Source organism: Barbus barbus (genome assembly GCF_936440315.1).
Source record: "Barbus barbus genome assembly, chromosome: 12".
NCBI classification, from domain to species: Eukaryota; Metazoa; Chordata; class Actinopteri; order Cypriniformes; family Cyprinidae; genus Barbus; species Barbus barbus.
Window position 1 is genome coordinate 11,431,071 of NC_136740.1, and position 13,614 is coordinate 11,444,684.

A 13,614-nucleotide genomic window follows, 5' to 3' on the forward strand; every position below is an offset into this window, starting at 1 on the left:
ATGAAAAGTGTAATATTTGTTCCTCTGTTTGTCAATTAGTTTTAAATTTAGGATGAAGTTGTAAAAATTACAGATAATTGGTGGGAGTTAAGTTTTTTTTTTTTTTTTGGGGGGGGGGGGGGTGTAATTTATCAATAATAAATAATATTTGTTCAAAATTAAGATAAAATATGCTTCATTCCTGTGTTATTTATTTAATTTAAAGGTGGTTCACAAGGTGCTGATTTACAATATAATACAAAAATATATATAAAATAATAATTCATAATAATAAGTAGCAATAGTATTATTATTTGTTCAAATAAGGTGGAAAAATTTTTATTCCTGTATTAATAAATAAATAAATGTACTTTCTTTTATAAATAAATAGAATACATTAAAAATGTTTAGTTAATTTTAGTACTAAACCTCTGTTTGACCATCAGGTTCCAAAGTCAGGACTAAATTGTCAAATCTTCAGAGAACATTCTGGTGGGAATTGAATTTTCTGAGGAAGAAAAAAACAGTTAATGATAGAAAATCTGGTCAGTGTCAGCTCTGAGATGCACAGATGAAGTGATTGCATTTAATGTCAGCCGTTCAGATTCTTTGGTGTAAATCAGCTGACCCTTTCACAAACTGCTCGATGAATTAAGCTCCACAGAACACTTTCATTAAATTGAACTCAAACTAATCTGTTCAGGGTTCATGGGGTTGACAAGCCACAAAAAAACAACATGTCTGACACGGTCGGCACGAGCGTACCTGTAACCTGAGCCGAGGGACGGTGGCGTGCCAAAACTCGGCATCCCTCACGCTGAGAAAGAGTCCAGTTAGACCGGATCCCCACCCCACACATCAGCTCTCCTCGCCTCTCAAGTGCTGGCCGGGCCTGCACAGTGGGGTCCCTCCATCTGGACACATTTCTACCCTGACAGGAGACATGGCTGCATTAAAGAACGTATTCACATACGGCGCACTCAGGACTGTCACTGCTGGAGATAGAGAGCAGACTGGAGGACCGGACTGTGCAGAGGCAGAGAGAGAGAGAGATCTGGGATTTCGCTTGAGCACTACAGAACTCTCATTCTATAGCCCATCTGTCAAGCATTATGGACCCGGGCCCTCAGCTGAATAACTCAGCTCCTCCTACACATGGAATGTACAGAGAGGATTGTTTCGGTTCAAAATAAAGAAAAAGCTGCACATTATGCACATTAAATTATATTAATGTTAAAATGACAATGAGCATTTAAAAATATATATTATTAGAGTTATAAGCTATGTATGTTAGTCTGATTGACACCCAATTTAAGATGTAACAGCATGTTTTACATAGCACACTGTAAATGATCAAATGCATTTGTTAAGTGCAGTACAGAATTATAAATAAAAAAATAGTTAGGCTTAAAAAAGGGGGGAATAACTTAACTGTGCAACAGTTAAATAAAAAAAACTTTTGAACAAGTTGCACAGAATGTCAAAAGAGTTATAAAGTTAATAAAGAAGTTGTTAAGTAAATAAAGCAAACTTAGCGAATGTAAAATGTGCTTTAACAAATGTAATAAAACATTTTACAAGTTATCTCGTAAAAATGAAACTTTTTATGAGGAACAAAACAACCAAATAAAGATGACAAAAGAGTGATGAATGGATAATAGCGACCTCTTCTGGACACAGTATAGAAGATAGAGGTGGCAAGGGTTGCTTTGACATCAAATGTAAGTTTAGAAAGTCCGGATTTTGTGTCTTCATTTTGACATTAGATAATAAATAAATAAAATTAATTAAAATTAATTAATGCAATTCTTCATCTTTAATGCAATTGGGTGTACAACTGAACCAATCCGATTCAATCGCCTCTCTGATTGGAAGGCGGAAAACTGTCAATCATTTCTTAAATGGGAGGCGCTTAGGTTCTACACGAAACCAGTGGTCAGTTACATTGAAGCGTCCTAAAGTAAAGAGCTCCTTATTATTCCCACTGAAAACCCCGCTTAACTAGCATCCATGCAGAAGAGGTTTAGATGCATTCTTCGATTAATATTACCATCATTGCTAAATGTATTATTATTATTTTTTTGCATTAAAAAAAATATTAATTTACCTCAGTAAATGACCGTAAATATTTCTGTGATATATTTTTTAAGTAATAAATAAATAAATGCATGCATGCATACATACATCCTTAAACGTGGGTGGGTCTAAAGATCCGCAGTAATACTGATATTCTACTCCTTAATTTAGACTCGATGCAATTATAGACTGATTAGAGTCTAAACCTGTGCATAGAATTGTTATTATTATTACTATATTAACAACAATAAAAACAATAATAATAATAATAAACCCAAAAAATAAGATAAATTATACTTTTGGCCTAAAGGTCGTTTTAAATCCGAAACTGAAAATCATTTAAGATTTTTTTGATGGTCTGGTATTATGACACCGATAAATCTGGGTCACTGAACTCAAACTGTTGTGTTTATACAGAAGATGCACAAAATGAATGGCGCATGCGCCCTCCAGTGTCCTTTGACAATACTACATTCGTCAAAACAACGTATAGATATTTTCCGTCTATCTTTCCTAAACCGAAACGCTAAAGAAATTCTCTATACTACAATAAATCCCTGACGTTGTTTTTTAACTGGCATCAAAAACGGCAAAGGTGGCAAAATGAATTAAAATAATTCCAAATATAGTATTATCTGCTAGTAATTCCAAGGCTAACACATCTGAACACATCCTGAGCTAAAAAAAGAAAACCGTCTGTGTGCACAGAGGTATTCAGCCATGTCTTGCTCTCGGGATGCGCCTTTAAGGGTTCCTCCCCCGGCTTTCCTTACTGACCTCTTCCCTTTGAAACCACTTCCTCCCCTTCTCCCAATCGGCCATGTTTAATTTGACTCATTCATGAAAAGTTATGTAAACACAACAGTAAAGCCATGCCCGTGAAAGCTACACAGTGGGCGATGTTCGGTTACTGAAGTGCATTGTGGTCGTGTGGATGCAGCGCGTTGTTTGTAAGTTAAAGGCTGCGCATTAATCAGCAGCAGTGGGAATTAAGACTAGCGCGTGAGGCTTCGCCAGGTGGGCACGCGCACTTACCGAATTCACATCAGTGGCGTAGAAAGAATAGCATTTAATATAACAAGCATTCATAATATTAGCCTGCTCGGTCCGTGACTAAGAAAGTTTAGTTCGTGGGAAATGATACTTCATGCATAAAAGCGGTGACTTCACTGGCAGCGACGTATTGTCATTGTTTATCTATTGTTTATCTGTTACACATCGCTTGATACATTAAGAGCAAGCAAACACATACATTTCAAGGGGGACATGCTTCTTTAAAAATGTCCGACTTCAGTGCCGAACGTTTATTCTATGTACAATGTAAGTTTGGTATCACGTGATATGTGTGAAGTTTTCCTCTAAAGGCCTATAATAACAAAAACATCACTGACTAGTTTCCTTAAGCCCCTTCATGTCAAATGATCTTATTTTAATGCTAAACATAACATGCATGCTTTATAATATATGAAATACTGTATTGAAAACATGATTAAATGTAGTGTTGTTAAATAGGAAACCATGAGGAAAAAGCAGAATGTGAAAAACAGGAAAGCAGAAGAGACGACGGTTGTCCAAGAGTTTGCAGTGGAAAAAATTATCCGCAGAAGAGTCAACGATGGAAAAGTTGAATACTATCTAAAGTGGAAAGGCTTCACGGAGTGAGTTTCTGGAACAAATGTTACCATGTGTCAGATAATTATATTATGAATATGTACCAGAATATGACATGACTGTCAAACTTTCCACAGTGCAGAGAATACCTGGGAGCCAGAAGACAACCTGGATTGTCCTGAGCTGATAGAGGAGTTTCTCAGAAACCTAACTGTCTCAGGAGAGACTGAACAAGAGGGCTGTCAGTCTCTAGACCTGGAGGTCCAGCCCAAGCAAGAGTTAACTGAGCTGGATGCTGATATGGTTAGTGTCTTTATATACTGTACTGGTGCACATGCTGTACCATTTACTTTCACTCCTACAGGACAATTACCGCACTACAGTGTTTCAAAATAAGCATTGTATACCCCAAAAATACATCAATAAATTTAATTATGCTAGATAACATACTTGCCATAATATGAATAACCGTCAGTGCATTGTATAGCGCAAAGGGGTCCAATCCTGCTTCTGTAAGACACGTTTCCACAGAGTTTAGCCCTAATTAAACACACCTAAACCAGCTAATCGAGGTATTCAGGATCATTGGAGGAGGTGGAGCTAAACTCTGCTGGCTGGCCCTCCGGGAGCAGGACTGAACACCATTGGTACAGAGTTTTAGTCCTGTAGACTCTCTCCAAAAACTGCAGGTTTATTGCTCTTGCTATGTGATATATAATGTATCCCTCTTGTCAGGCTTTATGATAGTTTAGTTCTGTGTCTGGACTCATGCAGGCTCACCAGCAGCCTCCGGAGGAGCTCATTGAGAGGGGTAATGAGGAGGTTGATGATCACAACGCTGAGATCCCAGCAGGCCAATCTAACAACCCAGAACCAGACTGCATCATCGGATGCACAGACCAACAAGGAGAGCTCATGTTCCTCATCAAGTGGTAATATTTCTACACTGGACCATATGTGGGCTTTCTTTACACTGCTTTATTCATTATGGATGCAGTAATGCAATTTTTTTTATTTAAAATTATTTAATCAATGCATAGAATTTCTTCCCCCCAGACCACACCTAAATGTTAACTTGGCTTTAATGCTTAGCATCGCATTGCCTGAACTGGCAAATCATTTAGAAAAGCAACAAGCTGATCAAAATAGCAGCATGTTGTTGTCAGGTGCTGAAATTTCCACAATGTCAGAGTTATTATAAAACTAAAACATTACTTGAAATGAAAAAAAAAAACAATAACTGAAATAAAATATGGATAAATAAAAAAAAATATTTTTGTGTTTTCTGTTTTCATGTAAAATAATAATAGTATTATTGTAGTATCATTAATATACTATTTTACATATATATGTATATATATATGTTAACTTATACTTCTAAAATTATATATTAATATTTTAAGTCAGCTTTTTATATTTTAATTTTAGTTTTAGCAGTTTTTATATGTACTGTGTTTATTACATACTTTTGTCATTTTTATTATATTTCAGTTTTTTAATGTTTACATATTTAGCCTTAATTAGTTTTTATTTCAGTTTTAGTTATTTTAGTTCTTAAACTTATTTTATTTCTGTTATTTGTCAAGTGTTTTGTCTAATATTTATATTTTATTTCAGGTTTATGTCGATTGGCAAAAAAACACCAACATTTTAATAGTTTTAGTTAATACTCTACAGTTAATACTATTTCTTTCTTTTCATTTCCATGCTCCTCTTCAACACAAAAATAGAGCAAAAGATCAAAAGCAACCTCACAGCAAAAAAAGAAAAGAAAAAAAAGATAGTATAACAATGCTGTTTCCACTAATCCACCACTGCAGCTGCTGATTGTGCTTTTAATTTGCTGTATTTGTCCATTAATACTGATCATTACTTTATTTCATCTCAGGAAAAACACAGATGAGGTGGCTTTACTGTCAGCCGGAGAGGCCAGTAAAAGGTGGCCCGAGATGGTGATCCGCTTTTACGAGGAGAAGCTGGCCTGGCATGGAGAAGACGAGCAGTGAGAGAGAAATATGTAGCAGTGGATACTACTGTACCTCCTGGCAGCTTTAAACATAAACAAACACTGTGGCATAAGTTTACTGTTTGATGTACCGTGTATTCAAAGTGTGTGAATCCACACTCCAATGTGAAGTTCTTCCCAACACACTAACCTGTAGAAATGTGACTGGAGTATTAGAGCTCTACTGTAGTGTATGGTTTTACGAATCCGCTAAGTGGTTTATTAATCAGATGTTGTTGTATCTTTTGGCCTGTTGTTTGAAAGTTCATTTGTGATGTTTATCGTTCTGTCCTCTGTTACTATGATCTGAACTGTGATTACACATAGGAGATGACGACAGATGGTACAATACCTGCTGGATAGGAACTGTTTGATGTGTAGATGTACTATAAGTACTCTTAACCTTTGGTTACGCACTTATTCAAGTTATACTGTGATGGATCCCGTGATCTGCGAGGACGTAGTGTGGCTCATGCAGGTATAAATCCATAGATTTGCACAAAACTAATTCTAGAATGTAGCCTATACAATCACGTTTTTGTGGACATCAACACTTTTGTTGTAGGTCAGTGTCAGTTTCATAGCTGTAGTATAAACAGGGCTTTGAGGTTTTGTGTTAAAGGCGTTCGTCCTGCAGTTTCGATCTTCTGGTTTCCTGTTTTCTGTAAAGATCACTGTTAACTTTTAATCTCAAGTGAGCAATCTCTAGGTGCTTGAAATAAACATAAAATTACCTCAGAAGTGTTGTGATTATTCTTGTTAAATTGCAGTTGTCTGTAAAAAGTGTCTTAAATCAAATAACTATAATGAGTGTAGCTACCTTTGGTACATCATATTGTAAAATTGGATGAAGCAACCTTTTTCTTATCAGATTTTCCTTTTAAATCACATGAAATTTTAAAATAACCAATCAGTGATATTTTAGTATCATTGAGATACTTTTATGATGTTGTTATTTCTGTTTTATTTATATTGTAATATTATGAATTTGCTTTTACACTATAGATTTTTAATGTTTTTTTTTTTTTAAAGAAGTCTCTTCTGCTCTCCAAGCCTGCATTTATTTGATCAAAAGTACAGCAAAAAAGTTAAATTTTGAAATATTTGTATTATTTAAAATAACTTTATCTATTTAACTTTTATAATAACTATATTAATTAATTATAATAACGTTTTACTCTATTTGAGTATATTTTCAAATGTTATTTATTCCTGTGATTTCAAAGCTGAAGTTTTAGCATTCATTACTCATGTCACATGATCCTTCAGAAATCATTCTAATATTCTGATTTGCTGACATTTATTGTTATTATTAATATGTTGAAAACAGCTGAGTAGATTTTTTCAGGTTTCTTTGATGAATAGAAAGTTCAGAAGAACAGCATTTATCTAAAATAGACATCTTTTGTACTGTAATGTAATGATGCTGAAAACTTTTTAATTTGATCTTATTTTTGTCTTTATTTTTGTTTGTCTATTTAAGTCTATATATTTTTTTCATATTTCTTTCAGTTTCAGTTAACTTAGTACATTGTTACACTAAATGAAAATGAGAAATGTTGCTTTAGAAACTAGCTAATTCTTTTTTTTTCAGTTAAAAATGTATTTTATTTCCAGTAATGAACATGATTTATATGGTTTTAATTTTAAATATAATAACCCTGTAACCTATCTGTAATATCAAGAGGTTTGAAAAGCTGTACATGAACAACTGTTAAAGTACTGCTAGTTGTTTCAAACATGCAGGTGTTATGATTATGGTACCCATTTTTCCAGCTGCTTTTCCCTGCTCCTTTTATTTTTATGGCAGTGCTAGTCTGCTATGTCTCTGGTGGCTGGTAAAAATGAAGCACCGCTGTCCGTCAGAGACACAAAATGAGCTTGGATGTTTTTCCCCAGTCTACAGTTCCCATGAATCAGCCCCAGTTGGTCAACACGACCAATGTCTCATGAAAATACTTCCTTTTTTATTCTTCCCATTTTTTTTAAACCTCTGAGTACTGGCTATGTGTGCTTTTCCAATGTGAGTTTGTGAGCGTATGCGTGAGGTCTTTTCCAGCGTTCTTGGACTTATGCAGGAATTCACTGGCGTGTGGGTGAGGGATCCTCGCATCCAGAAAGAGGATTTCTGGCATGCTTACATGGATTATGAAATCTGTATACATGTAAGTGCAATCAGAACATATGATACAAAGTGGTCAAAACAGATGGTGGAAACTTCCTGATCATTCTTTATATTTAATTTTCATTCAGACAAACAGTTTGGCCTTCACTAAGAAGAGTTCCTGTGTGCGGCGGAGATATAGCGAGTTTGTGTGGCTAAGAAAAAAGCTACAGGAAAATGCCATGCTCATGTATGTAACCATTGCATCCTGTTATTGATGTTTACTTTGTTCAGTAATTGTGCACTGATGAAATAGTTTGTAATTGGTTCAATGATGTAAAACAGCATCCGTGAATATTGAAAAAACTAGTTTTTAGACCTAAACCCTCTGTATATCAATTGTATCTGATATTCATGAAGTTATTGAATTATTGAATATTTTTATTGAATTATTCTATGTATTTTTGAAATAAATTGTGTCACACCTTGACATTTTTTAATTTTTACAGAAAAAATAAAAACATGATCATCATAGTAAAAATGTATTGAAGTCATTGTATATGTGAGAATTTTTGTATTTTTTATTTTTTTATTATAAATTAATATGAGCTTCAAAGAATTGACCCGATTAATATCCCAATTAATACAAATACTAAATTAGGTCATTTATTAATATTTACAAATAAACTAACTGTTGCTAATTACCAGGGTTATTTTAGTAGTATTTATATGCAATTTTAGTATTTATTCATATTTATTAAATTAGGTTTTATTTTTAGATTTTCAGTTTTAGCTTTTTGTCATTTTGGTAATTAAATCTAATCTTAGCTTTTCATCTAATACTTTTTTTTTCCGTTAATTGGTCATACTTTTGTTTGGGGACCAGTTTTCACTTTTAGCTAATTAATTGTGACTTTTGCCTCAATAAACTCCTAATTATTGCTATTTAGGTATGGGGCAGGATTAAGGGATATAGAACATGATCAGGCAGAATAAGGCATTAATATGTGCTTTATAACATATAATATGTTTACTAGTAGCAGTCATGTGTATGTTAATAAGCAACTAGTTGATAATGAGAATTGGTCCCCAAACTAAAGTTTATTTATTTATTTCAGCTTTATTTTAATAAACAGAAATGTTTTTAATAATTTTAGTTAACAATAACTCTACTGCTAATTACCATATTAGGCAGCTGTATTGTAGGCATATTAAAGTTTCAGTCATATGGCAATTTTCTATTTGACAAATGAAAACTGAACTTCTGTTGTTGTCTCTGAATTGCAGAACACATCTACCCATACTTCCTCCAAAAAACCCGTTCTTCAGTCTCAACAATGCCAGAGAGATCGGAGCCCGTATGGAAGGACTCAGGAAATTTCTAGAAGAGTAAGTATCAAAATAGCACTAAAGAACAACACGCATACAACAAACATAAAACCATGACTGAAAGAATACATTAAGCTTGAGATCTCAGTTCTTCATTTCTAGAAACTCAAAAAATACAGTAACGGATATGCTTATGGTTTCTGTGATCAGTTACTGTATATACTTACATCCTCAAGGGTGGTTCACAGCTCGGTGCTGCTTTCAGACAGCTGCTTACATCTCTTCCTACAGTCCCAACTAAGTGTGAAAAAAATTGAGGCCTGTGCCGAAGGCCGAAGTCGCTACACTGTCTCTGAGGCCATTCACAGTTTCGGCTCAGGAAACAAGCGCTTTGAATCTCAGTCTGAAGAGAGCATGGAAGAAGAGGACGATAACTGTGAATCAGAGTGATAGACTATACTAAACACATAAAGACATTACTGAGGAACATAATATTCAGCAATGAAGATTGCAGCCCATGAGGAGAGACAACGGAACAGGAAAAAAGTTACTGTCATTGCTGAAACGGTGTTGTTTTTTCTCACACTCATACTTTCTGTATTGATGAATATGTATTGATGAAAATAACCTAATAAATGTAATTATTTAAACCACATTTGTGCACACATTAATGTCTTCCTTGGCAATCAAGTGAATGTATAAAAGCATAATGTGGCCTGTGTGGAAGACAGTTTGTTGTTAAAACTACAGATGTGCGCTGAGAGGTTTACGAGAGGGAATTTATGCTTGCGTGTGAAGTCCCTTAAACGCAATAACCCCATCCTAATAAGCAAATACAGAGCATTAAGACATTACGTGATTTAAACCCGACCTTACAGAGCTAAATCCTAATAATAATCTCTACTCAAACTATTTTATTGCCATACTTAGTCATAAAAGCTCATTGTCTGGATGTCATACAAATTGGGCCTTCTCATAAATATTTAACAATCGTGTGAGGCCACACATAACCAGCAGATAGCGCCGCTGCTCTTCTGTCTGTCTGTCCATGACTGATGGTCTCATACCTGCAAAATCATAAATAATTCATCAAAGAGAAAAAGCCCTCAAAGCTAGCAGTATTTTCCCTTTTTCAAATCATCCACTGCTTTCACAGGCTTGGGCTGGGACATCAAATCATCGAGACATTTCAGAACAGGAGGATAAAGGTAGGCTATTCTATCACCACAAGCAAGAGGTTTAAAATATAGCCTTTTATTAAAAAGGGCCACAAGCATGATCCAATAAACAAAATTCTATCTGAAATTATCAAGGCAAAAATATATTTTGGGTCACAACAAAGGGTCATGGTGTGGCTGGTTAGTAGGCTATGGCCCCTTCAGAGACATAGACTCAATCATATGATCAAGTGATGAAATTGTAATGCTCAATACTGCTGCTGTAGTCCGCCTTATACAGTTTAAAAAGAACTATCACGTAACAAAAGTATATAGAATAGAAAAAATAGCATAAAAACATAGCCTGTTCTTCAACGCAATGACATGCGTACATGCTTTACCCCAGTAAAAAATATACTAATCAATCCTTTTCTGCTACTAGAGATTAGCCTACCATATAAGCCTATCCAGTCAAACATTTTTTGTTTTTTAAGAACGTTTTTCTAATGTTCCCATTAAGTTATGAAAACGTTATTGTTGAATGTTCTCTTAACGTTCAGAAATTCCATTAAAAAAAAATTATTTAAAACATTTTTGTTGTTTTTACGAATGTTAAGAGAATAGCCTATTCAAGTTTATAATTTTGCAAACATTATGGGAATGTTACATTTGAATGTTCTCTGAATATTTTTAAGTAGCCCGGTAACAATAAAGAAAAGTTAGATGAATGTCCAATTAAAACATTCCAGAAAACGTTGAACGATGTGTAAATTAAGTTTTTGGGCTATGAGAACTTTTGATAACTCGCCAGAATGTTCTGAGAATGTTCACTGATAGCTGGGTAACAACCTGGTAATCATTTTCTATTATAATATTTCAGCAATGTGTGGTTTCTCTCAGTTGTTTACAATCAGAACTAGCCATTCATTAATCATTATTAATCTAAACAGTCAAACAGGTTTGCAAATAGGTCTCAAACTGTTTGATTCATTCGCACAGTTCACTTACGAACTGAAGTAGTTTGTCATAGCGCAACAGGGTAACTTTATAAGACAGAAAATAAAAAATAGCACTGGATGATGTTATTTACATACAATCCACTGTATGAAATGAACTTGCAAATGTCTTATATCATGTGTCAGCAATGAAGCAGCCTACGGTGTCCGAGAGAACTCAATGCGCTGCAAATGCTCACAACACAAACAAATAAAGAACCGCACTGCAAATAGAAAAAAACACCTGCAAATTAAGAAAACAACTTCTTCAATTTTACAACACTCACAACACAACCAAACAAAGAAACGCGCTGCAAATAAAATTCTTTATTTGTTTGTGTTGTGAGCATTTGCAACACCTACTGTGAAATTAATGAAGATGTTTTCTTGATTTGCTGGTGCTTTTTCTATTTGCATGTGTTTTCTGAACTTGCAGCGCGTCTCGCCCACCGTAAGCAGCTCTTAATTGCATGTGCAGCTTGTGAACCATGGGTTGGGGGTTGAGAGAGATGGGAACATGGGTTGCTAAAATTATGGTGCTAATATTTCAGTAAAATCAATGTTTTACCAATACCCAATATTGTTTTTTGTTGGGCTTTTAAAAGCGTGAGATTATTTAAATTACTTTTAATCATTAATTAGTTTGATCTCATTTTAGTCAGATCTGGTAACAACACCAATGGCGTGAATTTGCAAATCTATCTGATGACCCCTAGAGGCACAGAAATTTCACACTTCAGCTTAAAGAAAGAGTCACACTGACACTCTCACTAAAAAGACATTCCCTCGCCCCGTCTCCTCCCATCTTACTTGTACCTCTCACACAGCAGGCAAAGGCTCATATGTGCAGAGTCGCCCAACAGGTTGAAATGTTCCTCTAATCGCTTGCCCCCTGAACATCACTCGCCACGGCTCCCCTAAGAACTCTGACGGCCAGCTGCTGCTGTCTCTCTAACGATGGAGACCATCTTAATAGGCTCTGCACACACTCAGCTGCCTGATAGCAGCGCTGGCAGCACCGGGCCTGAGACTCCCACTGGACGCACAAATACCAGTAAAAGAGGCTGGAGGTGTATATGCGTCAAACAGACAAGCCACTCTAACGGTTGTATTGGGGCAATACCATGTTGACAGGCAGAGTCCCAGTGCAGGCTGCTGTGTTGGTTAATGTCAGCGGCCTGTCATTCTGTCCACCTTCTGAGATGACGTGCTTGGCCCTTGCTGTGATATCTTCATGAGGTGTATTATTTATTCAGCAGTCCAGTCAGAACAACTGAAAGGTGAAATTTGAATTATACTGTAACACCTAAAGCAACTGTTTTTCTGTTGATTCACCAGATAAGGACACCAGCTAACCAAAAATGCCTATTTAATAAAAAATTAAAAAACTTTACAGAAATTCATTAACACTCTTAACATGGTGTTCTAAACAGATAAAAGAAGTAAAAGTTCTGCCTTCAAAATTAAAGATCACTCGCTTTATGTTACTATTCATGTCATACTTTATTGCTGATTTGAAATGTTTTTGAAATGTGAGTTTGACAAGGAGTGTTTTGAGGGTCTTTCCTCATTTAATTATATAGGAGCTGTACTTGAATGCATTTGCAAGATGGCCGTGTACTGACTTGCCTTGCAAGGGATTTTTTCTTTGAATTGCTTTGAATGTGCACTTGCAGTTTGCATTTTAAGCATATTATTTCTGTAATAATTATATTTCTAAAAGCTAAAATGCACTTCTGTTTCACAAGGGTGTACACATTGAACATGAAAGACATGCGATGCTGACATGCTGCTTTTTTCTGTATAGCACAAGGCAAGTTATCAACAAAATATTTGATTATACTGTAACTAATTAGCACAGAATTTCATATTAACACACTTTTAGCTTTTATAGCTTTTGTATCTTATTGCTTTACTGTATCTTGTGTGGTTAGCACCCCGGTAACATCAAACCTATTTTAATGTTCAGTTGTTTACTGAAAAAGTGCTTTTTGGAAAAAGCAATTCCTATTGAACTCTAAGCCTTGTACACCATCTGCTTCTAGAGACTGCTAAAGGAAGCTATGCTATGCTAATGTCATATGCCGTTAGCTAGAACACGTCTGACACATTTGCTACATTAATTAGATTACTGTGTCATCCGGAGGTGAGGGTGATATTCATTATAAATTCATAATCGGAGAAACAAAGGGCTCCCGGCTGCATGACTGACAGGTAAAGTCACCTTTGGACCTCCTCCACTCAGCATAGACCAGCGAGGGCGGCAGGGAGCACACCAAATTGGGGTTGAGAGGACACACTGCTGAAGCTGTCTTATTAAACCACACAGGGTTTGTCGAGTTGTCTGTGATGTGTGTG

General features: G+C 35.4%; 2 protein-coding genes across 4 annotated transcripts; both read left to right on the forward strand.

The window, feature by feature from the left end:
• Positions 1 to 2,862: 2,862 nt before the first annotated feature.
• LOC306877940 (chromobox protein homolog 3-like) lies at positions 2,863 to 6,410 on the forward strand. Of its 3 annotated transcripts, none has more exons than XM_079429995.1 (5): positions 2,863 to 3,005; positions 3,568 to 3,713; positions 3,804 to 3,969; positions 4,441 to 4,598; positions 5,555 to 6,410. In XM_079429995.1, the coding sequence occupies exons 2-5, from the start codon at positions 3,574 to 3,576 to the stop codon at positions 5,670 to 5,672; spliced, it is 582 nt and encodes a 193-aa protein (XP_079286121.1). In that variant the 5' UTR covers positions 2,863 to 3,005; positions 3,568 to 3,573; the 3' UTR covers positions 5,673 to 6,410. The 3 variants fall into 3 exon arrangements, with proteins under 3 accessions (XP_079286121.1, XP_079286120.1, XP_079286122.1); XM_079429994.1 differs by having other exon boundaries at positions 2,876 to 3,375; XM_079429996.1 differs by having other exon boundaries at positions 2,876 to 3,072.
• Positions 6,411 to 7,691: 1,281 nt separating this feature from the next.
• Positions 7,692 to 9,756, forward strand: LOC306878415 (sorting nexin-10B-like). Its single transcript, XM_079430762.1, has 4 exons — positions 7,692 to 7,836; positions 7,925 to 8,025; positions 9,063 to 9,164; positions 9,341 to 9,756. Exons 1-4 carry the CDS (start codon positions 7,711 to 7,713, stop codon positions 9,552 to 9,554), a joined length of 543 nt encoding a protein of 180 aa, XP_079286888.1. The 5' UTR covers positions 7,692 to 7,710; the 3' UTR covers positions 9,555 to 9,756.
• Positions 9,757 to 13,614: the final 3,858 nt, after the last annotated feature.